The sequence below is a fragment of the Marmota flaviventris genome, chromosome 7 (assembly GCF_047511675.1).
Source record: "Marmota flaviventris isolate mMarFla1 chromosome 7, mMarFla1.hap1, whole genome shotgun sequence".
NCBI classification, from domain to species: domain Eukaryota; kingdom Metazoa; phylum Chordata; class Mammalia; order Rodentia; family Sciuridae; genus Marmota; species Marmota flaviventris.
The window spans coordinates 121931095-121953319 of record NC_092504.1 but is presented as its reverse complement, the minus strand read 5'-3'; the positions used below and the strand labels follow the sequence as shown (position 1 = coordinate 121953319).

Below are 22225 nucleotides of genomic sequence, written 5' to 3'. Positions count from 1 at the left end.
TCATTTCCCAGTACCTCCCCTTCCCCTTCCTGTCCTCGTCTTAATCCCCTTCTTCTAGTCTACTGGTCTCCCTTCTATGTTTTTTAATTTGTTCTAATTAGTTATACCTGGCACTGGAATGCATTTTGACACATTGTACACAAATGAAGCACAACTTCTCATTCCTCTGTATGTGGTGCAGAGTCACACCGGAAGTGTAATCATACACATATATAGGGTAATAATGTCTGTCTTATTTTACTGTCCTTCCTGTCCCCACAGCCCCTCCCCTCCCCAGGTGTGATGGCACATGCCTGTAATCTCAGCTGCTTGGGAGGCTGAGGCAGGAAGATTATGGGTTCAAAGCCAGCCTCAGCAACTTAGGAAGACCCTCTCTCTAAATAAAGTATGAAAGAGGGTGGGGTGCTGGGGAGGTAGCTCAGTGGTTAAGCACCCTAGGTTCAATCCCCAATACCAAATAAAACAAAACCCAAACAAATGAAACAAAAGAAAATGTTTATCATAACTGTTCCTTTCTGCAGATTTCAATCCCAACCTTAAACTCCGCAGATAACAAACATGCTTGGCAGTTTGTTTTTACTTGGTTCATTTTTTTCCTTCCTGAGACTTATGCTATTAGACCGCTGCGTCTGTATTCACCAAGATTCAGTTTTGACTTGCTGTGCATGGTGACTTAGTCAGAGCTAGTGCCTGGTGCATGGTAGTAGTTTGTTTGAAATGAGGTGTCAGATGAATCAGACAAGGCTATGTGCTCGGCCTAGCCAGTGCAACACAGAGCAGCAGGACTGGCTCTAGTAACCCTAAGTTAGACTTTTCCAATTCTAATCTAACTCTGGTGCAGTCACTGATTTTGTGATCCTGGTTTACCCATGAAATCGAGATGTAATGGCTTTTTCTTATTTATATGCAATAATCCAACACGTGTTGTAAAATTTTCTGTTCCTTTTTTATCCTTATATTTGCCTTATTGTCTTATCCATTAAATTTTATTAATAAAACATGTCTTGTTTTAAGAGCTACAGCATCTTTATAGTACAGTTTAACAGAGAGATGCTATTTCAGTTTGAGCATCTTTGATCTGAAATACTCCAGCCTCTTGTTGGTGTTCATAGTTTCAAAATTTCTGTTTTTTTTGTGGTTCTGGGGATGGAACCCAGGGTCTCCTGCATGTTAAGTGTGTGCTCTACCCCCAGCCCTTTTTCTAATTTCAGATTAAGGATGTTGACCTGGTAAAGTCCATGAAAATATTCTGGATATTCCAAAAAGACTGCAGTTTTAGAAACAGTCATGGTTCCAACCTGTAATACTTCAGTTTCGAGAGGATTCAATGCTTCCTAATGTCTCATTTTGCTTCATGATATCCTAGCAATTGATGATTTTAAAAAAAGAAAAAAGAAACTTGAGAAATTTGAAATGACTAAGCCATGTTTGAATGCATGACGTGTTACTTTTCCCACGCTAATGTTTTAGAGATAGGGTTCAGTAAACAGGATGGAATGTGAGCAGTGTTGTGGTCGGATGGAAACCCAGCCTTATGTAATACTAGTAGCTGACCCCTATAATGCAAGCCATGTGTCGCAAGTGCTGGTGTTCTGAAGAAAGTGTAGCATGATAAATTAGTTCTCAGAAGTGGAAGTGTTATGATACTGTTTGTCAAAATGTAAGCAAATAGGATTTTCTTCCCTTGTGAACAATCTATTTCTATGTTTGCTGCTGTAGTTCATGAAGCACTCGGCAGCTCAAGTTTGAGTCACTGGGCTTGGAGGCAAGGCTTATAGTGATATTCACCTTTGAATGCCACTTTGGATTTATGTAGACAGAGTATGGCTCTTTGGCCTGAAACTTAACAATCCCCACCCGTTGTGCTATCTATAATTCTAGTTCATAACTCTTTAAACTCTGACATTCAAAACTTCTTTCTTATGTTCCGAGTTACTAGAACCAGTCACTTTTCCATCTGCCCAACATCTCTGTTTGCTGCTCTGTGTGTAACTGGGTTAAGAATATCAAACTGCCTATCTGGAGCTGATACATCCCCTCACATATAGGAAAGTTTTAGGAGAACACAGGTTTGAGAGTACAAGGAATTTCTTTAGGCCCATTGTCTGATACTGAGAGTATAAAATTTTTAAGTCCTTATTTGCTACTGTTATTGTCTTTCAGTGAACACCTTTACTACTTTACCAGTTGATGCTATGTTGTAGTTGATCTAGCATTTATACTTTATTGATTGATTTGGTACTATGATTGAACCCAGAGGCTCTTAACCATTGAACCACATCCCCAGTCCTTTTTATATTTTTATTTTGAGACAGTCTCACTAAGGCTGGGTGGTCTTGCTAAGTTGCTGAGGTTGGCCTCAAATTTGTGATCCTCCTGCCTAGCCTTCCGAGTCACTGAGATTACAGTCCAATGCCACCACGCGTGACACTATGCTTTATTGGAGTGACATCTTTCTTATTGATGCCTACAGGATGTAGAATCATTTCTGGAGTATTTTTCAAGCTCATCTTTTTTTTAATTTCTGTTATTTTATTTCTTTCTAGTTTTCTAATATATCTATGCAGTTATTCTTGACTATGTTCCATGTATTCTCTACCCAGTAGCCAGAGTGTTTGTGCGCAGTTTTAATGTGGTCATGCTTCCCTACTAAAAACCTTTAATGGCCCTTAGGACAAACCAAATCCTTAGCTATAGCCAAGGAGGCTCTGTGTGGCCGGACCTAGTAGCCTGTTGACCTTTCCATCCTTCATCTGTTTTATAGTTCTGGTGAGGAGGCTAACTGTAGAGATTTCCTGTTTACCCCCTGCTCCCATGCTACATAGCCTCCCCTATAATCAGCACCCCCTCCACATCAGTCATTCGTTTCAGTTGATGAGCCTGCTTTGATACATCATGATCACATGAAATCCATAATTTACATGAGGGGTCACTCTTAGGGTTGTACATTCTATGGGTTTGAAAAATTGTGTGATGATATGTATCTATTGCTGTAATGTCATATGGAGTATTTTCTCTGTTCTGAAAATCCTCTGTGCTCTGTTCTCCTCTCCCACCCAGCCTCTGGCAACCACTGACCTTTTTACTATCTACGTTTCTGTGTTTTCCAGAATTTTTGTACTGTTGGACTCATACAGCCATTTCAGACTGCCTTCTTTCACATGAGGTCACTTCATGGCTTTTCATGGTGTGATAGTGAATTTTTTTTTAGCATCAATTAATGTTCTATGTCTGGATCTACTATAGTTTATTGACCTACTGAAGGACATCTTGGTTGCTTCCAAGGTTTAGCAATTATATATAAAACTGTGAGAAGCATCCTTGTGCAGGTTTTTGTGGGAACATAGTTCTCAATGACTTTGGTAAATACTCTACCAAAGAATGTGATTTCTGGGTCCTATGGTAGGAGTAGGTTTATTGTCATAAGAAACTAACAGACTCTTTCAAGGCATAAGTATCATTTTTCATTCCTACCAGCCACAAATAAAAGTTCCTGTTGTTCTGCATTTTCATCAGCATTTAATGTTTTCACTTTTAAAAATTTTGGACTTTCTAATTGGTATGTAGTGGTTATCTTATTTTAATTTTCATTTCCTTGATGACATGATGATGGGAAGCATTTTTCTTATGCTTATTTATCACTGTATGTACACATGTATATACTGTATCACCCAATAACTCCATTTTTGGGAATATATTTAAAAGAATTTAGAGAAGTGACTTGAAAAGATATTTGAATTCCAGTTTGGCTAGCCATGGCAGGGCGGGGAGGGGGGTACACACCTGTTATTCCAGCAGCTCAGGAGATTGAAGCCGGAAATTGTAAGTTCAGAGCCAGCCTCAGCAACTTAGCAAGACCCTGTCTCTAAGTAAAAATAGAAAAAAGGGCTGGGGATGTGGTTCAGTAGTTAGATACCCCTGGTTTCAATCTCCGGTACCAAAAACAAACAAACAGAAACTGCACCCATTTTTCACAGTAGCATTATTCACAATAACCAAAATGTAGAAGTAGCCAAAGTGTTCATGGATATGACACTAGAGAGATAAAATGTGGCATATACACACAATGGAATATTAGCCTTAAAAAAGGGCAAAAATTCTGATGCATGTTCCAATGCGATGAGTCTTAAAGATGCTAAGTGACAGAAACCAGTTATGAAAAGATACACTTTATTCTAGGTACCACACACAAGTAGAATCATAGTCTAAATCATGAAGATTGAAAGTAGAATGGTGGCCTCTAGGGGCCAAGAAGATGGGGAATGAGACTTGGTGTTTAGTGGCTATACAGAGCTTGAGTTCTACAGGATGGAACATTCTGGAGATGGATGGTGGCCACTGTTGCACAACAGTGTGAATGTATTGATGCTACTTGTCTGTATGTGTAAAAAGGGTTAAGACAGAAAATTTTATATGCAAAAATAAAATTTTTTAAATTTTCAAGAGAAATTGATAAATGCAAGATGAAAAACATTTCTGGAGTTGGATGGTTTCACAGTAATGTGAATGTGTTTAGTGCTTCTGACATTTTTTTTTTTTAATATAAATACACCAGAAATTTAAACTTCACAGTAAACTCTTAGGAAATTAGGAAGAGGTGTTTTTTTTTTGGGGGGGTGGGGTGGGGGGAGGTAGTGGGTATTGAACCCAGGGGCACTTAATCACTGAGCCACATTTCCAGCCCTTTTTTGAATTTTATTTAGAGTCAGGGTCTTACTGAGTTGCTTAGGGCTTTTTTAAGTTGCTGAGGCTGGCTTTGAACTTGCAGTCCTCCTGCCTCAGTCTTCCCAGTCATTGAAATTATAGACATGCGCCATTGTGCCCAGCTTTTTTTTTTAAATTTATTTTAAAATTCTTTTTAGATATACCTGATAGTAGAGTGTATTTTGACATATTGTACATAGAGTACAACTTATTCTAATCAGAACCCATTTTTGTGGTTTTTGCATGATAGGGAATTATATTGGTTGTGTACTCATATATGAACATAGGAGAGTTATGTTGATTCATTCTACTGTCTTTAGGAAGTTTTGTCTTGTGCCCTTGGATAACCTGATTGTTCTTGGTGTCTTTCAGGCCTGGTGTTTCCTTGACCATGCAGGCATTTTCAGAAGAGGAAAGGAAGCAGTGGTTGGAAGCTCTTGGTGGAAAAGAAGCTGTAAGAATAAACAATGGTTTAGCTTCATTTCAAAACCTGTAGTTTGACTGGTGTTCATTATTATGTTATTTTTGTTTTACAGTGTTTGTGGCAAGTTCCTTGCTGACACTGGTATTTGAATTCACTTTGGGAACATTCAGCCCTTTAGTAGTCTGGCATTTGGTGGCAGCAGCAAGCACAAGTCATTCAGTTTTATTTGACTTTTCTTGACTTTGCCACTCTGATTGGCTTTGAGAAGTCATCCAAATGCTCCATTTCTTCTTTTTGGATCAGATAGTCTTCTGAGTGATGAGCATGATGCACGGTTGCAATGCATTTTGTTATCCACTGAAATAATATGAGGCAACATTAACTGCTGTCATTATTTTGCTTGATTTAATAATTTATGCTTTATTCTATTGATTTATTCAGCATTATGTAGCCTTATTCATGATGCTTTGAGGAATAAAGGTAGTGATACAGATCTACAGTCATCCAGGTTCAGTCTGTTGCCATTTTCGTTCAAGCACTACTGCTATTTTGGCAGATTGCTGGCCTTTTGGAGTTGAGAATTTGGCAGATCATGTATTGCATTGGGAAATTGGTGAGGACAGTTGTTCTGTGGAAACACCATAGAACAATTCCAATAAGCTCTGCAGAAAGCATTATGGCTCTGTGTAAACTGCCAAAGCAGGTACCAGGTGAATGTATTGGAAAGCTTTTGCTATTTCCAAAGGGTTTAGGAAAAAAGGAAAGCGCATGATCTGAAAAGTGGAAGTGGGTCTATACAGTACAAAGAGATTTCAGCATAAGGCTTATAAAATGGGTTGAAGATAGTGTTATTTCATGCTAACAGAGAGTCTAGGCAATAGGGGAAACAATGAACATGGCAATCTTGATATGGATGTTAACTACTCACCATGTTGATGATTACTGAGATCCAAAGCAGGTCATACTAATCATCTTTAGTCAAGGCAGTACACTGGAGAGAGGCTGTATGCCCCCAGATTCAAGAAGTGCTTTGGAAAAGTGAGCTTGAATGGCAGAAAGATTGTGTGGCTAAGTTGGTGAGAAGTCTGTCTTTCAAATGTAGTGAAACCTTGAACTTATATACTGTGTTGGGTAGTTAACAAAGGCAAATCTGCAGAAAGACAACATTCATCTCTGTATTTGTATGGGTAACACATAAGGTACTATATGCTTATTTTGCAGCTGCAATACACCTCGCAAATAATGGGCCAGCAGCATTCTTGGAGGCTGCTCCAAATTACCATCTTGCTATTTTGGATGTAATTTAAGTAAACACCAGATTTTAGAAATAGTGAAAAAATGAACTTCAACTTATTGGTTAGGATGCAGAAGATTTTTTGTCCACTCGTCACTCTAAGGCTGAGAATTACAAATTTACATACAACTTCAGTAAGTTAAGAACAGTATCCCCTTTCTTACTTTTGCTCTTTTGGCACACCTGTGTGAGAGATGTTCCTTTCTGTTGTTTATCGTTGCATCTGAGCACATAATAATAACTTCAATAATAATGCTTTATAATTAACTGATAAAGCACCTCACTTTTTCTACATTCTCACAAGGAATACCAGATATGTGGTGTTCTCCCTATATGAACCAATTCTCTGACACCAGCTGGGTGTCTTAGAAATGAATTCAATTTTGACACTACCAACCCGGAGTTACTGGTAGATCCCACAAATTAAGGGCTCAGTCTCACACATCTTTCTTGACTTGAAATAACAGGTATGAGTCTGGGCCACTTGGACTTCTGACCAACTGATTGTAAATCGAGAATTCCTATGACCCCCTTCCTTGGGTTCAGTAATTGACTGGAGTGGCTAAACGATATTCAGGGTAAAACATCATATTTACTGGTGTATTATAAAAGATGCAACCCCAGAACAGCCTGGTGGAAGGGGTGGGGTATGGTGGATCTGCAGAGCTTCCTTGACTCTGTGGAAACACCACCCTCCCAACACCTTAATGTGTTCATTAAACTGGAAGTTTACCAGATCTTTTTTTCAGAGTATTTACATTATCTCCACCTCATCCCCACCAATGAATGGGGACCAAAAGTCCCAGCTCTTTAATCACTTGGGATGTCCTGTCCAGTCCCATCCTGAGGCTATATCCAGGTGCCATCTCCTATGTCACCTTATTTGTATAAACTCGGGTCCCATCAGAAAAGACTCCTTCTGAGTAACAAGACACTCCTTTTAAGAAATCCCAAGGGTTCAGGATCTTTGTGCCACAAAGCATGGATGAAGACCAAATCCATTTCATGTTATATCTCATTAGCCAATATCAAATTTATGAGTATGTATTTTTCCCATGGTCCTAAGCATGCCAGCTTGAGTCACGTTTACTGATTTGTTAAAAGTATTGTTTTCCCTTTCTCTTTTACTAGCTCTTCCACAGTTTTAATAGAGCCATCCTCCCGAGACCCGAAGGAAGTAAGTGCTAATTTATAAAAGTGACTGTTCTTTTCCCTTTTTCTCACATGAGTCGGTGTTCATTAGTGATGCCATTACTGTTGCTGGGGTGGAGGGTGGCTCTCTTTCTGGACCCTTTTTTAGCTCATCCTCTGTCTAGCCTATACCTTCTGTCTTATCCACTGAGGCCTCCTCAAAGTGTTATGCTGGATCCCTCTTTCATCTTTTTTCATCTGTGAGCTTTTCTGAGTTTTTCTCTACGGTTCTCTTGGGCATTTATTCTTACAGTCATAAACAATTGCATAAGCATTTTAGGTGTGCATCCTCTAATCTCTCTGAATTGCAAGATCATGTGATTAGGAGCTGTTTCTGAGGTCCAATTTTCCAATCCTCTTCACCTTACCCTCTATCAATGTAAAAACAGTAATGATTTTTAGTCTCCAAGGAGTAATGATATTTATTTGGGAACAGCAGCATACCACAATGAGAATGTGCATACCTCAGTAACTTGTGGCTGATTTTGAGGAAGTGGAGGCAAGGAGAAATTTTTAAATGCCAAAACAGGAAGGATTAGATCAGATATTTTGAAGCAATAGTCCTTGATCACGAGGAGTGTGGTCCTTGTGGCACCAGCCTGAGGTTGAACAGACAGGTACGCTTGTAGAAGTACTTTTTGAATTAAGTTGCCGTGGCCTCTCTGCAAGCCTGTGGTTCTGGCACAGTCTTCTGTGACAGTTGCTGTCAGGCAGTCATGCCTAAGAATTCTTAACTTTTTTTGGTTAGAGTGGACAAATGATTCAATTTTGATTTTGGCAATTTTGCATTTCTCTCACACTTTAATATCATTTATCCTTACAGCCTCTGAGTGTGGGCTACAAAAATAGTCTACCATTATACCTCAGAAAATAGCAGCAACAAATGGACACTCAACACACGTACTTTAGGACAGGGGTCTTCATGTGCATGGTATGTGTTAGAGGAAAATGAAGTACTGCCTAACTCTGTTAAATATTGAGATAAGACAAGAATATCAGATGTCCTGGGCTTTTTATGAGTTTACTTTTGATATATTTGGAGAAATTAAGGTTACACTGATCAGACGTCTACAGTTTGGAGATTCTTATTCAAAATAATCGTAATCAGCTGTGCCAATGCTTGAAGAAGATACCTGCTCTGGCCTGGCACAGGGCTTTGATAGGGGACCCTAGGAAGCAGCACACCCACTGAAGCCCTTCATAACCCTCTCCCCACATCCCTTCCTTTCTCTGCTTTCCTTCCCCTTTTCCCTTCTTATTCTCCCCTTTCCTCTTTTTCTTTTCTTCCGTATCCTTTTTAAACTTATTTATTATAGAGAAGCTGAAACACATCTTGTTTTTTTGGTGGTGGGAGAGAAATATTTGCGTTTTTGTGAAACTCTGTGAATAGAAGGTTCCTGAACAGTAAACCATTGCTCAATTTTCATCATTAACATTCTCCCCAAGCTTAGCCCCATGGGTTTCATGTTAAGTTTATATCCATAGATTGTTCTTGAATTCCTGCTGAGAGCGGGGGATTAGTGTTACACTTTCCTGGGTTCTAAATGCAGCGGCTCAGGGTGCCACTTTTCTTGATTTCATTTTTGAAACAAGAATTGGCTTTCATTAAGCTATACAAATATACCAGCTTAATCGTGGCAAGCATCTATATTAGAAAAGATATAAAATTGTATTTTCAAAATAATCTGTTCTGCCACATGAACCATCTGTTTTTAGTCCATTATGAAAATAATAAAATATTATTTTAAAGGCTTGGAGAGTGGTATAAAATATCAAATTTTTAATTCAAGCTCATTTTCCAAGTAGTATTTTTAAAAAGCTTCTCTTAAAATTTTGCCTCCTGTGTTTACAAAAAAAAAAGTAGTTTGCATCACTCAAGTCTCAAATGATTTAAGATACCTTATTTGTATAGGTTTTTTCAACTAAGCTACTGTTAGAATTTTTGGCAAAATTCATCTTTTCTACATAGCTTTCCTCATTTTGTTTTCAACTGTTTAAAAGAAGTTACGTTATATTATGAGCTTTTTTAAAAAAATAAATTGGTGATAGATGTCCTATTGTTCCAGCAAGTGATCTTCAAAATAGTTAAGATTTTCATTTATATATATACACAGGAAATAAATGGCCTTTAGGTTTTTTAAAACAATGGAATGAAAACTGAATTCAATTAAATATTTTTCTATTTTTATAAGGAACAGAAATATGATAAATACTTGTGCCCTCAATATTTAAAAAAATGTTTCTAATTTGTTATATATGACAGCAGAATGCATTACAATTCATATTACACATATAGAGCACAATTTTTCATATCTCTGGTTGTATGCAAAGTATATTCACATCATTTGTGTCTTCATACATGTACTTAGGGTAGTGATGTCCATCTCAGTCCATCCTCATTTCTACCCCCATACCCCCTTCCTTTCCCTCCCACCCCTTTGCCCTATATAGAGTTTGTCTTATTCTTCCCAAGCTCTCCCTCCCAACACTACTATGAATCAGCCTCCTTATATCAGAGAAAACATTTGGCATTTGGTTTTGGAGGATTTTCTAACTTCTCTTAGCATTATATTTTCCAACTCCATCCATTTACCTGCAAATGCTATGATTTTATTCTCTTTTATTGCTGAATAATATTCCATTGTGTGTATATACCACATTTTCTTTATCCATTCATCTACTGTTGCTATAAACATTGATGTGGCTGTGTCCCTGTAGTATGCTGTTTTTAAGTCTTTGTGTATAGACCGAGGAGAGGGATAGCTGGGTCAAATGGTGGTTCCATTCTCAGTTTTCCAAGGAGTCTCCATACTCTTTCCATATTGTCTGCACCATTTTGCAGTCCCACTAGCAATGTATGAATGTGCCTTTTCCCCCACATCCTTGCCAGCACTTACTGTTGTTTGTATTCTTAATAGCTTGTGCCTTCAATATTTTATCACTTTCTTTCAGGTGCACAGTTGGATAAGATGGGTTTCACAATTCTCAGAAAGTGCATCAGTGCTGTTGAAACAAGAGGTAATGTGAATCATTTTACTCACGAAAGGCTGTAGGTATGTAATAATCTAAAAGTCCATTTAAAATATGCATTGCATGGTTGAGCGTTATTGCATGAAATGTCTTCATACAGAATGCTCATGCCAGATATCAGTTATTTATATGACATACTTAATTCATTCTTACATGTTGTTTATTCCAGTCCTGTTTTGGATGACTTAGTGGGATGAAGCAGTGTCTTCACATTTTTTCTGTCAAAACAAGGTCTTTGTTATGAGGCCAGACTGCTACCTGTAAAATTAGAGTGTCAGATAATAAATGAAGACGAGCTGTTTTATGTTTTGGAAGTTTTCCCATAAATGATAACAACTCAAGACACAGAAAGCGCCTTGCCCATACACTTACAGTGGTGATTCAGACTGATGGATCAGATTTTCATTTATTTCAAACTGTTGTAAAGTTGAACTGACAAATTTGGTCATTTTCCTAGTGCTTTAAAAATTACTATAATTTTAATATTTCTCAGCATTCGTGTTTCTTTTCTGAGGTCCTTAAGTTAGATCCTTAATTGTATCATTTGCATGCTTATTAATTTTGATAAATTCTTTTCCAAAGGATATGTTTTATAGATACTTGCTTCTGCCTGAACAAATAAAGATCTATCTAGAAGGCTTTCTGATTGTGAGATGTGGATTTGTGGAGTGTTATGTACAGTGAATGGAACAAATACATAAGAATCTACGTGTAAATGTGTCAAGAATATGCTCTTGTTTTTAACAGAAGAGTGGGCTTACACATTTTACATGAGATTTTCCCATTTAAAAATTAAAAAAAAAAATGTTTTTCTTCCCAAATCTTTTGTTTGCAAAGGTCTTCCTATACTGAAACCTTTTGCTTTCAGTGGAGTGATAAAAATAGACTAAAAGAATCCACAGTCTTATATTATTTAAAAAGTTGAGGAACATCATAGAATCTCTCAGCCTTTTATCATAAATTTTGAAATTTCTTCAGGAAATGTTGCTCTTAGTGATTTTCTCCAAATCAGCTCTCCTGGTTTTTATTTATTCTTTTTATGCTATGGGTATTATTGTCTTGCTTTTGTCTATAAGGATGAGGCTAGTTTGTGTTCCTATAACAAGAAACCTCCCTGTCACCATGGCTTTAAACCACAAGACTTATTTTTCACTCATCGAGCATTAGTTGAGGGCTTTGCTCATCACTCAGATTGCTGGGCTTATGGAGCAGCCATCTAAGTTCAAGGATCCTGCTTATTGCCAGAGAGAGGTAGTTCTGGAGGATTTTGCACCAGCAAGTGGATACTGTGGCCTGGAAGTGAGTTACAGTTGCTTACAACTAAAGGGTCAAAGAGTCTGGGTAGCACAACCCTACCATCAGCCTGGAAAACAGATTGAGAACTGAGGTTGTTTCAATTGTTTCTAAATCTCTGTTCAGTCTACTATTACTGAATCAAGGATTATATGGAACCAACCTTTAATATGTATCCCATTAATAAACATTAATGTCTGCCATGTACTTCTTGTGTCTACATAACTAATGATTAGAAGCATTTAATGAGATATGTTTGACAAATTTTTTCTAATCATTGCTTTTAGTTATTAAAAATTACTATCATTGGCTGAAAACTTGCATTTCATATGGTTAGGTTGAAGCAATTAATCTTTTACTTAATGTGTTTTGGAAAAAATGACATTTGATATTTGTGTTGTTCTTACTTGTGGTATTACTGAAACAGTTGCAAAGCATCAGCAAATGTCTAAAATTTACTACAGCCCTTAGTCCCCTAAGAAAAGAATATTTTCAGTATTGTTACATACTAACATATCCTCCAACATATATAACATATATATGATATATAATTAATATAGCATACACATACACACATACATATCTTGTCCTGTTTGGGTCTGTGTAGCAGTTATTCTAATTTGAGATGGCAACAAATTTCATTGTTACATATCAGAATCAATGAATAGCTCATACTTCATTTATATAGAGATGTTTGCTATGAAGTTATGGCATGTGGGAGTCACTTCCATTGAACTTTCGTCCATTTACCTAATATTTGTTAATAAAATGTCCTGTCCCCACCAGAAGGGAACTGTGCCATAGGTATACCGAGTTGAAGGACTTCCAAAAACAATTAGTTCTAAACTTTGCTGCACATTTGTCACTTGGTACTGTTAAAAATACTGGTGTCAGTCTCTCATCTCTAATCAGACTTAATTGCTAATGGATGTGAATTGGGAAGTGAAGTTTTACAAAGCTCCCCAGGTAATTTCTTCCTTTGAAAAGCAAAGGTAATTCTAATATATAGTAGCAAAGTTTGGGAACCACTGTCCTGATGGAAATGTGGCTTGTGTATTGGGGAAACAGAACATACAATTATCATCCTGTTGAGAGTGTCCAATTACATGGAAAGCTTTTCTCTTGACTTCTTTTAAAAAATAACCCAACCTAAACTCGAGACAAAATAGAAACATTCTGAAGAGAATAGCACAATATTCTTTTCTTTCCCTCAGATGACCTATCATAGTTTAGTCCTAGTTCTAATCTGACTTCAGTCAGTTAACCAGTATTTATTGAGCAATCAGTCTTGCTCAGTGCCTTTGGGATACATATTAAAGGTTGGTTGCATATAATCCTTGATCCAGTAATAGTAGACAGAATAGAGATTTAGAAACAATTGAAGTATACCAAGTGATAAGATAAAACTTACAAGTTTCCAGGATAAAGAGAATCTTAACTGCACATTAATGGGTTGAAAAAGACTTTGTTATTTGAGCAATGTGTTTAGGAATGGGCTTCCTTAGATTTAAAGGTCAGGCACATATTTTGGCATGTAGAGACCCCCCCCCCCCCCCCCCCCCCCCCCGCAAGGATGTGGGTGCAGAGTGTGCTCGTAAGACAAGCCAAGCCAAATCTGATAAGAAAGGAAGCATAAAAGACCAGTAAAAGCAGGTATTTGTATTTAATTGTGGTAAGGGTGCTGGGAAACTAGGATTGGTAGCCATATGTGGGATGCCTAGAATACTGCTAAGGGCGGAGTGCTCCATGAGTGAGCCAGATGACAGATTTAGCAGTAGTGTAGATAGCAGACAGTATCTGAGTGGTTTTGCTGAAGTTCTGCTAGTCATATCTAGCAATTGGTTGGACATGGAAGATTGAGGTCTGTAGGGAATTTTATATTCAAATTTTTGGGAAACGGGTTATCAAGAAAATAGAGTACATGGCAATTTTATGGTACATATCAAGATCACCATGGGATGCTTTTAAAAAATGAACATTTCTGGGCTCAATTCGGATTTGTTGAATGAAAATTGATAGTACTGGTTTCCAAAGGGATCCAAGAAGAATAGATAAGTCAAATGGACAGCAAAATTTTCTAATTTTCTGCTTTTGGGGAGTAGAAGTAGCCATGGGAAATTTCCCAGGAGAGAAGGTTTGTGAAGGCCCTACCTAATGGATCCATGTAGTTTTGGGAATTATGGGAGAGTGCATATGGATGTAGAGTAGAACCTCTATCCTCAATGAAGGTTAAAAGAAGAAATAACATGGCTAAAAGACTGTTTCAGTGTGTTGAAAGCCAAGAGCAATTCAAATGTCAAATACTTTGTAGATAAATCCCAGGCAAATTTAGAGGGGTTCATGGCAGCTCTGGTTCATGTCAGCTGCATCACCTCCAATCTATCCTCCTCTCTGCATGGTACTGGGGATATGCTGCCCTCTGGTGGTTTGTCACTTTGTGGGAAAATTCTCCATTAAACTAACAGTTTGTACATGGTTTCTTCCATTGTCGTGGGTTTGCTGAACATGAATGTTAACAGGTACCCACCGCGGTCTGTGGCTCTCTGTTGAGGAGATTACTGCTCTGCCCTTGTCTCTGGAGAATGATGACAGATGTGGCATTCTCCTCTGCTCCTCCTGGAACTTTGATACATCTTGACTCATGGCTTCTTGGAGGACCCACTCTTGAACTTGAGTTCTGTGGACAAGAGGAATTGTCCTGGTTCACAAGTATGTGGAGTATTAGAAGGAAGGATCTTAGGAAGAGAAAATAGAGGTGTTTCAAAGAATGTGATGTGTCTGGATCTAAGCAGTCATGTAAGTTATGTAAGACAGAAAGAGAGGGAAGGAGTGTGGGAAGAAGGGGGGCACTCCAATCATTCTGATGCAGGGTCTATCTCATTTTTGGGTGATAAAATGTCAGGTTTTGATCATGATGCAGTGCACATGCCTATAATCCCAGTGACTTGGGAGGTTAAGGCAGGAGGATTGCAAGTTCAAGAGCAGTCTTAGCAAAGTAGGGAGATGATCAGCAATTTAGCGAGACCCCCATTTCAAAACAGATCTGGGAAGGTAGCCTAGTGGTAGAGCAACCCCATACTTCACCCCTATCAAAATTAAAAAAAAAAAAAAATCTCAGGTTTAAGCTCTGAAGTGGTGAAATAAGATGCATTTTGAAGGATTCTTAACCTTTCAGACCCTTAGTTTCTAAAAAAGAAAGTAATTAGTATATTTATTCACACTCTTTGCCCTCTACTCCGATTGGTGAAAATGGAAAGAGATGGTTTTTGTACATGGTGGATGGTCTTTGTGTCTTCATTTCCCCACCCATCCTTCCTTTGTGTTCTTTTGTCTCAAAATGTGCAAATTCTTTCCTCATCTAGCAGTTGTATTGCCTGATTTGATTATTATATTTCCTTCATTTATTTTGGTTTGGGGACTTTATTGTTTGCTTAGAATGGAGAAAATGCCTTATTTACCCTTGCACGCCTCTACTCCTTTGTAGACATAGTGCTTCACACACATAGTAAGCAACTCAGTAACTTCTTGCTTTTTCTTAAAGTGTTCAGAGAGTTGACTAGAAAGCTATATTGGCAATTTGACCAATTTATAATTTGTAAAATTACTGGGAAAACTTATTCCTCTCTGTGTGGCTGGAATTAGTAGTTTTACATAACACCTTTAGGATTTGCTTTCAAACCTTCATGAATTTATGAACTCATGAATTTGTCAGCGTCTTTCCGAATTATGGCTAATATAATATATGTAGGTATAGCACATTACTTATGAAAGGGACTCGTGGTTTCAGAACTTGCAGTATAATTGTATAATTTCCTCAAATTCCCTTCCTAAAATGGAGCCATGCCTAGTATACTGTCCCTTTCTGGACGTGCATGGCACCTAATTTTCAGGTATATGCGCTGTAAAACTAAGCAAAAATAAAGTAAGATTCTTTTGCTTAAAAACATCTTTTTAGTTGCTATTTTTTAAAGAGTCATTATGACTTAAAACTAAATTTGTATGCCACTTTTGTTTATAAAGTTTCTCTTTAAAAATGTTCCATATGTGCATAATTTGAATATTCACTTCAATTTTCTAGAATATGGCATTAAAATGTCGGTCTAGGCAAGCTGTCAGTTATCAAATTCAGCATTGTTAACAAGCTGTGAATTCATGGGATAGAAGTAGGAAGCCACATATAAGATGTGACAGTCCTTATTTGTCACATGTAAAAGCGAATTTCTCTTCCTTTGAAAAGCAAAGTTTTGGATTTTGGAAAAATCTTAATGAAGTTGGCTTAAGGAGCTTCCAGAGCACTTTGGAGTGGTGTGGGGTCTCGAGATGGGTCCTGGCAGTAGAAGATAATGTGGATTTCAGTATTAATCTTTGGGGCATGTGGGACAGAAGACCCCCAAAGTGAAGTTGCAACATATTTTTCCATGATTGCACGTTGATCTTGAATTGCCAAGGGCAAATTCCATGCAAAATGAAGAAAATAGAGAACAGCTGTCCTCAGAAAATTTCCAGCAAGCAAACTAGAGTTTCTCACTCACTGTCTCTTTTTTTAATCAGAATGGGTGTGAGGTGAGTGTGGGTGGAAACACAGGACAGTCTTATGTGGGAGGAAACTGAAAAGTCTTGTGGTGTCTGCAGAAATGCAAATACAAAATTGAAATACTAAGTCCAGGCAAATCGGGACTGAGTATTCGTTTTCTCAATTAGTAATCTTACTCACTTTAGGAAAACTCTGAAAAGCTATTAGCTTCCTAATTAATGGCTGAGTTGAATTAATAGGGGCACATACTCCCTATGAGATGGTATGCCCAGCTTGGTCCCCCACCTCCAGGTGACTCAGGGTTTGCTTTATGACTTTCAACTTTCGTCTTGTCCTTGTTCCATTTCCAATTTGGCTTTTTTGTTACCTATGGTTTTATACATTTTTTTTTCCCATCTTTAACACATCCCCAGAACAGGAGTGCAGAAAATTAGTAGAACTTTATACAGTCATGACATAGATCATCTTGTTTCTGGGCATATTTGGGGTTTGAGGTCAGGCGGGGTCAAGAGAATGGCAATGGTGTATTGTCAGAGTGCTGGAGGTGTTGTTAGGGAACATGGGAAAGCTTTCTTGTTGCAGACTAGGATGGACTAGGTTTTGCATGTCTAAGTTCTGATAATGGGCCATGATATTTTATTGTAATACTCTGCACTTTGAGTGTACTGTTGAAGAGTGTGATCTCAAAAGTTGATTGTGGGGATAGGGTTGTGGCTCAGTGGTAGAGTACTTGCCTCGGACTTACGAAGCACTGGGTTCAATCCTCAGCACCATATAAAATAAATAAAAGGAAGGTGTCCAACTACAACTAAAAAAATAAAAAAAAAAGTTGATCTTGATTCCAATCTGAGTTTCCTCACTTACTGATACTGAAGTTCTGGAAAGTTACTTTCTTCTACTCCTTGTGTCTCCATTTTATTATCTACAAAATAGGCTGATGACAGTGTCTCCTTCACAGGGTTATCAAGGGAATGAAAAGGGGCTGCTTGGGACTTGGTACATATTGAGTCCTCAGTACTGAGTTGCTTGTTTGGAGTGAAATCTAACTATTGAAGCCAGTCATAATTAGTCCTATTATTGATTGAAGGTTCTGGGAGGACTAAGGAACTTTTAATGTTTTTCCTTAATAGCAATTTACATAGGGAAATAAATCATCTGAGTTCATTTTCTCTAGCAATTTTAGGTGGCTTCTGTAACCAGAGCAAAATGAACTGTTTTGGCCTTTAACCTCCTATTCCTCAGTGTCTTGTGGCTGTTTGAGCACTAAAATATCGAGAGAGTAAAGAAAGGGAAGGGATTCAGGAAGAAGGCCATGGCTCTCCCATTACCTCCAGCTTTTTTTGCAGAAGTAAAACAAAACAAAGCAAAACAGCAACAACAAAACCAGAAAAGGAAAAGGAGATTGTTCCCTTTGCCTGGAATTGATTTGGTACCTGAAGCTGTAGCTGATCTGAGGCAGAGAGGCAGATGGCAGCAGTGAGACATCATTAGACCTTTGTTGATGTTCTCATCTCTTTAGTGAAAAGATGAAAGAGTCTTTTTAAAAAAAAAAAAAAACAAAAAACAAAACAAAACAAAAAAAAAACTTTTTCCTTGAGTTCAAGACTCTTCTAATTTAGTAAGGTTTTGCCACTAAAAATGGAGCTACATCAGTGCATTTATTATTTAGCTCTTCCTTACCCATTCCCAGCTAGATGTGTGTTACATGGATCTATGGCAACATTTTTTGTGTGTTTCCTGTAGGAACGGTGGTGGAGATATGATTCCTATCCTTAAAAATTAGCTTCATTCTGTGAATGCTCTGATTTTGTGCAACTTTCTTGTTAATAAGTTATTCTGCACAGTGTTGTGGAGACTGGTAGAAGACACAAGACTCTCAGATCCAGAGACAAAAGACAGGATATCATGCTGAGTAGTCAAGAGTGTACTGCATTTTGTGGCAGTTCCCTGAGCCTCAGTTCCCAAGGCCATTGCAAAGAGTGTTGGATGTTACCTGCAGATGATAGGCACTTACAGGAAACTATAATCTTTTATAATAACCAGGAGTCCTTCTGCTCTGGAGGGAAATACTATTTTCCAAGGATGTCAGTAAACCTGTTTTTTGCTCCAGAGGGAGATATTGGAATAGGAGGTGTTCACACACCATACTGGAGGTATTGGTGGAAGTGAGTGGGTGGTATATCTGAGGATCTATGAGCAGTTGAATTCAGAGTGTGGCAGATCCCTGGTGCTATGCTGTATTGTTTGCCTTGGTTTTGCAGACTGGGGTGAACTATTGACAAATCTGAGCAGCAGTGAGTTGAGGTTTCTTGACTGGGAGTAGAGTTGGTAAGAATGGGATGGATGGAGGAGGAAGAAAGGCAGGATGATGTCAAGATTTTGGAAATAATTTAGATAAGAGATAATGGAGGTTTATACTAGTGTACAGACAGTATGGAGGTTCATCAAAAAATTAAAAATGGAACTGCCATATGATCCAGCCATCTGATACAGGGTGTGTATCCAATGGAAATTAGTATGTTGAAGAGGCTTTTGCACCCCAGTGTTCATGGCAGCACTATTCACAATAGCCAAGAAATGGAAACAACCCAAGTGTCCAGCTGATGAGTAGATAAAGAAAATGTAGTATGTATACACAGAGGGAATACTATTTAACTATGAAAACGAATGAAAAATTGTCCCTTGTGGCAACAGGAAAGGAACTGTGGATCATAGGATTAAGTGAAATAAGCCAAGCACATAAGACATGTACAGCATGATCTCACTAATGTAGAATCTAAAAACATTGATCTTACAGAAATTGAGAGTAGAATGGTGGTTACCAGAGAAGGAAGGATGGGCAAAGGTTGGTCACTGGGTACTAAGTTATGGTTAGATAGGAGTAAGAAGTTCTGATGTGCTGTTGGAGAATTGGGTCACTATAGGCAAAAGTAATGTGCTGTGTGTTTCAGAAATCTAGGAGAAAAGATTTTAAATGTTCTCACCATAAAAAAATGATAAATGTTTGAGGAGACAGATATGTTTAATCTGATTTAAACATTATACAATGTGTATTGTATTGGAATATCACATGGTACCATGTACTTATGTACAATTATTTTAAAAATTGTACATATCAGCTAAAAATAAATTTAAAACAGAGTACTGGCATTGGGAAGAAGGGATGGCTAGGAAGAGAGAGATGGCAGAACAGAGCTGACTTCCTGTTGGTCTCAATAAGGAAAAGGGAAGCCTGAAAACTGGCTCCCCAGCCAACAAAGATGGCACCTTGAGCCAACGGGGAGAATATAAGAAGAGCAGCTGGGTGGGGAGGAATAGAGATTGCCTTTAGATACTCTGAATTCAAGGTACCTGTGATAAATCTATAGGAAATATTTAGGAAAGAGGAGAGATGGTGGCCATTGTTGGCATAGTGATGATGTCTAAGTATCAGAAAAGCCATTCAGGTGGATGGTGAGGCAAGAAGATAAGGAGGCAAAGGACAGAACCTTTGTGAATCCTTGCATTCAGGGGACGAGAGAAAGGAGAATAATGGAGGCACCAAACAGTCAAAGTGGTAGCAGCAGAGACCGGAGAGTGGGGTGTGAAGACATCCATGTGAGGGAGGACTCCAAGGAGGAAGATGTCAGTATGTCAGATACTCCAGAAAGTTCAGGTAGGAGGAGGACTGAGAAGCAACCTTTTCCTACTTGAAGTCAAGAAGTGGTTGGGAAGTCCAGAAGTGAAGTAGTAGCTGGGTTGTACTTGGTTTTTTATGGGATATTCTTCTCACAAGAGCTCTGAAAGATGGCTGATGTTATCCTTGCTTACATCAACCAGTGAAGCTAAAGGACGTGAATCGACTATGTTCAAATCCCAGAGCTAGAACTTTGCAGATTCCAACTGAAACTCTAGACTGAGAGTTAGGCCTATGCATCTCAAGCATAATGACCACGAGGAGGTAGAGATTCCTATATCCTCTCTTCTGAAGAAGTTGAGATGAAGAAAAGAATAAAAGGGGGGCAGGTTTTTAAAGAGAGGTAGTTGGAAACTGTAGACAATAAAAAAGGGAAGTAGAGAAGATGGAAGTGCCATTCCCTGGATTTGCCCATCTAGATTTAGATTAAGCCGTCCTAGAGTTCCACCTCAGTTCTTTCCAGACCAGTTCCCCCAAGGCCTCTTAAGATGCACCAGCAACCCAGAAAGGATTTTTCCCTTGACAGGGAAACTCTGCAGTTCCTTGGGAGGTCCATTGGGAGCAGAAACGATGTCAGGAATCTGCACCTCTCAGTCTTTAAAACCTTAATATACAACATTTTATGTTTTCAGAGTGTTTGGAATACTGTCTTTCAATCTCCAGAAAACTCAGGCAGTTGACAAAGTATGCATGATTCATTGGGCTTGTTGTCATAAGTGGCGTCTGAGGCTTGGAACAAATTGGAGTAAACTGAGACAGGTCACTTAACTGGACCTGGCACAGCTGGGACCGGGATCCTGATCTCCTAAGTCAGAAACACCTTGTGGTAGTAGAAATAGGGGGAGAAGAATTAGTCGGCAATGAACCTAGTGGTGATGGGGATGCTGGGTTCCCGTTCTCTGTGAGATAGTCCTTTGGCCAAGGCTCACGCTGTGAACAAACACTGCAGGGGACATGGAGTGAGTCACAGCTGGTACCTCTGTGAGGCCCTGGGACAGGTGGACATGAGACCTCTGGAAGAATTTGGGTCCCCACGTGTTAACTGATGCAAGAGGAAGCTCCTTGTGATTCTGCAGCTTTCTTTAAGTCCTTGGTTAGGTATTGGCCAATGGCTTGTATGGTTGTGTAGGAGGAGCAACATTCTAAGAGCTGTCTGGCCTGGAACTAAAATGGTTTCTCTTGTGTTGGCTATAGACTGGAAGCAAGGTCAGTCACAGGTAGCCTACAGTTCATTTTGACCCTAAAATGAAGGTAGCCACTAATAAACCAGCCACCTGTTGTATTTGAACCTTGGATGAGAGATGAAGAGACTTAGCTAAGCCTAGATGTGTATTTAGAGTCCTGAAATTAACAGTACTTCCAAAAGCACTGGCTCGGACCTGGAACTGGATAGCTGCCTAGTACTTCTTCCATCTGTCTCACCTAGTTGGGACGGGTGCTGGAGCAGATGTGATGGACAGACGCGGGAGGGCCCCTCCTGTGCCAAGCTGTCTTTCCTATCTTGAGACTCTGGTTTGTTTGGATGGGGAAGGACCATGCAAATGAAACCCTGATTTTCCCTGAAAGTGCTTGCTGTCCAGGAGGCTGTCCGTCATGATACAGAAACGGTTTGTACAAGAAGTGTACCTGAAGCTAGCATGCTGGGAAAGTACGACTCCATAGGAAGGGGCAAGGAAGATGAGACACTGGTTGATTATCTGTGATATTTCTCTGCTATCCAAATGGTTATCATCCATGGGAAGAAATGCAAATGTTATTGGTGAACAGGAATTTTGTATTTTCCATGAGTCATTCTTATTAAGTAAATGTTGACTCTCTTCTTGGCATATGCTTGGTTTTCTGAAAGTGGAGTGTGGACAACATGCCTTCCTTGTGGGGGTTTTAGATGTATTATGCCTAGCTATTTTGAGATGAGGTTTAAATGTTATGCTGTAGTTAGTTTTTAGTGAGTGCTTGAATTAATAAGGAATTAGTTGGATCTGAGGTTTGTTCCCATGCTTTATAAACATAGGTTCCTTTAATTTTCACAATGACCCCATCCCACTTTTTTTTTTTGACGGTACTGGGGTTGAACCCAGG

The 22225-nt window shown here is 38.7% G+C and overlaps 1 protein-coding gene across 3 annotated transcripts in view; it reads left to right on the top strand.

Annotated features, from left to right (window-relative positions):
- The window catches only part of Arhgap10 (Rho GTPase activating protein 10), a 288733-nt gene that overhangs the window by 136260 nt on the left and 130248 nt on the right, over positions 1-22225 (top strand). For all 3 annotated transcript variants that reach the window (XM_071614633.1, XM_071614634.1, XM_027926721.2), the window contains 3 exons: positions 5077-5158; positions 7554-7599; positions 10566-10631. In XM_071614633.1, coding sequence (XP_071470734.1) covers positions 5077-5158; positions 7554-7599; positions 10566-10631 — 194 coding nt within the window. The remainder of the gene's footprint in view (positions 1-5076; positions 5159-7553; positions 7600-10565; positions 10632-22225) is intronic.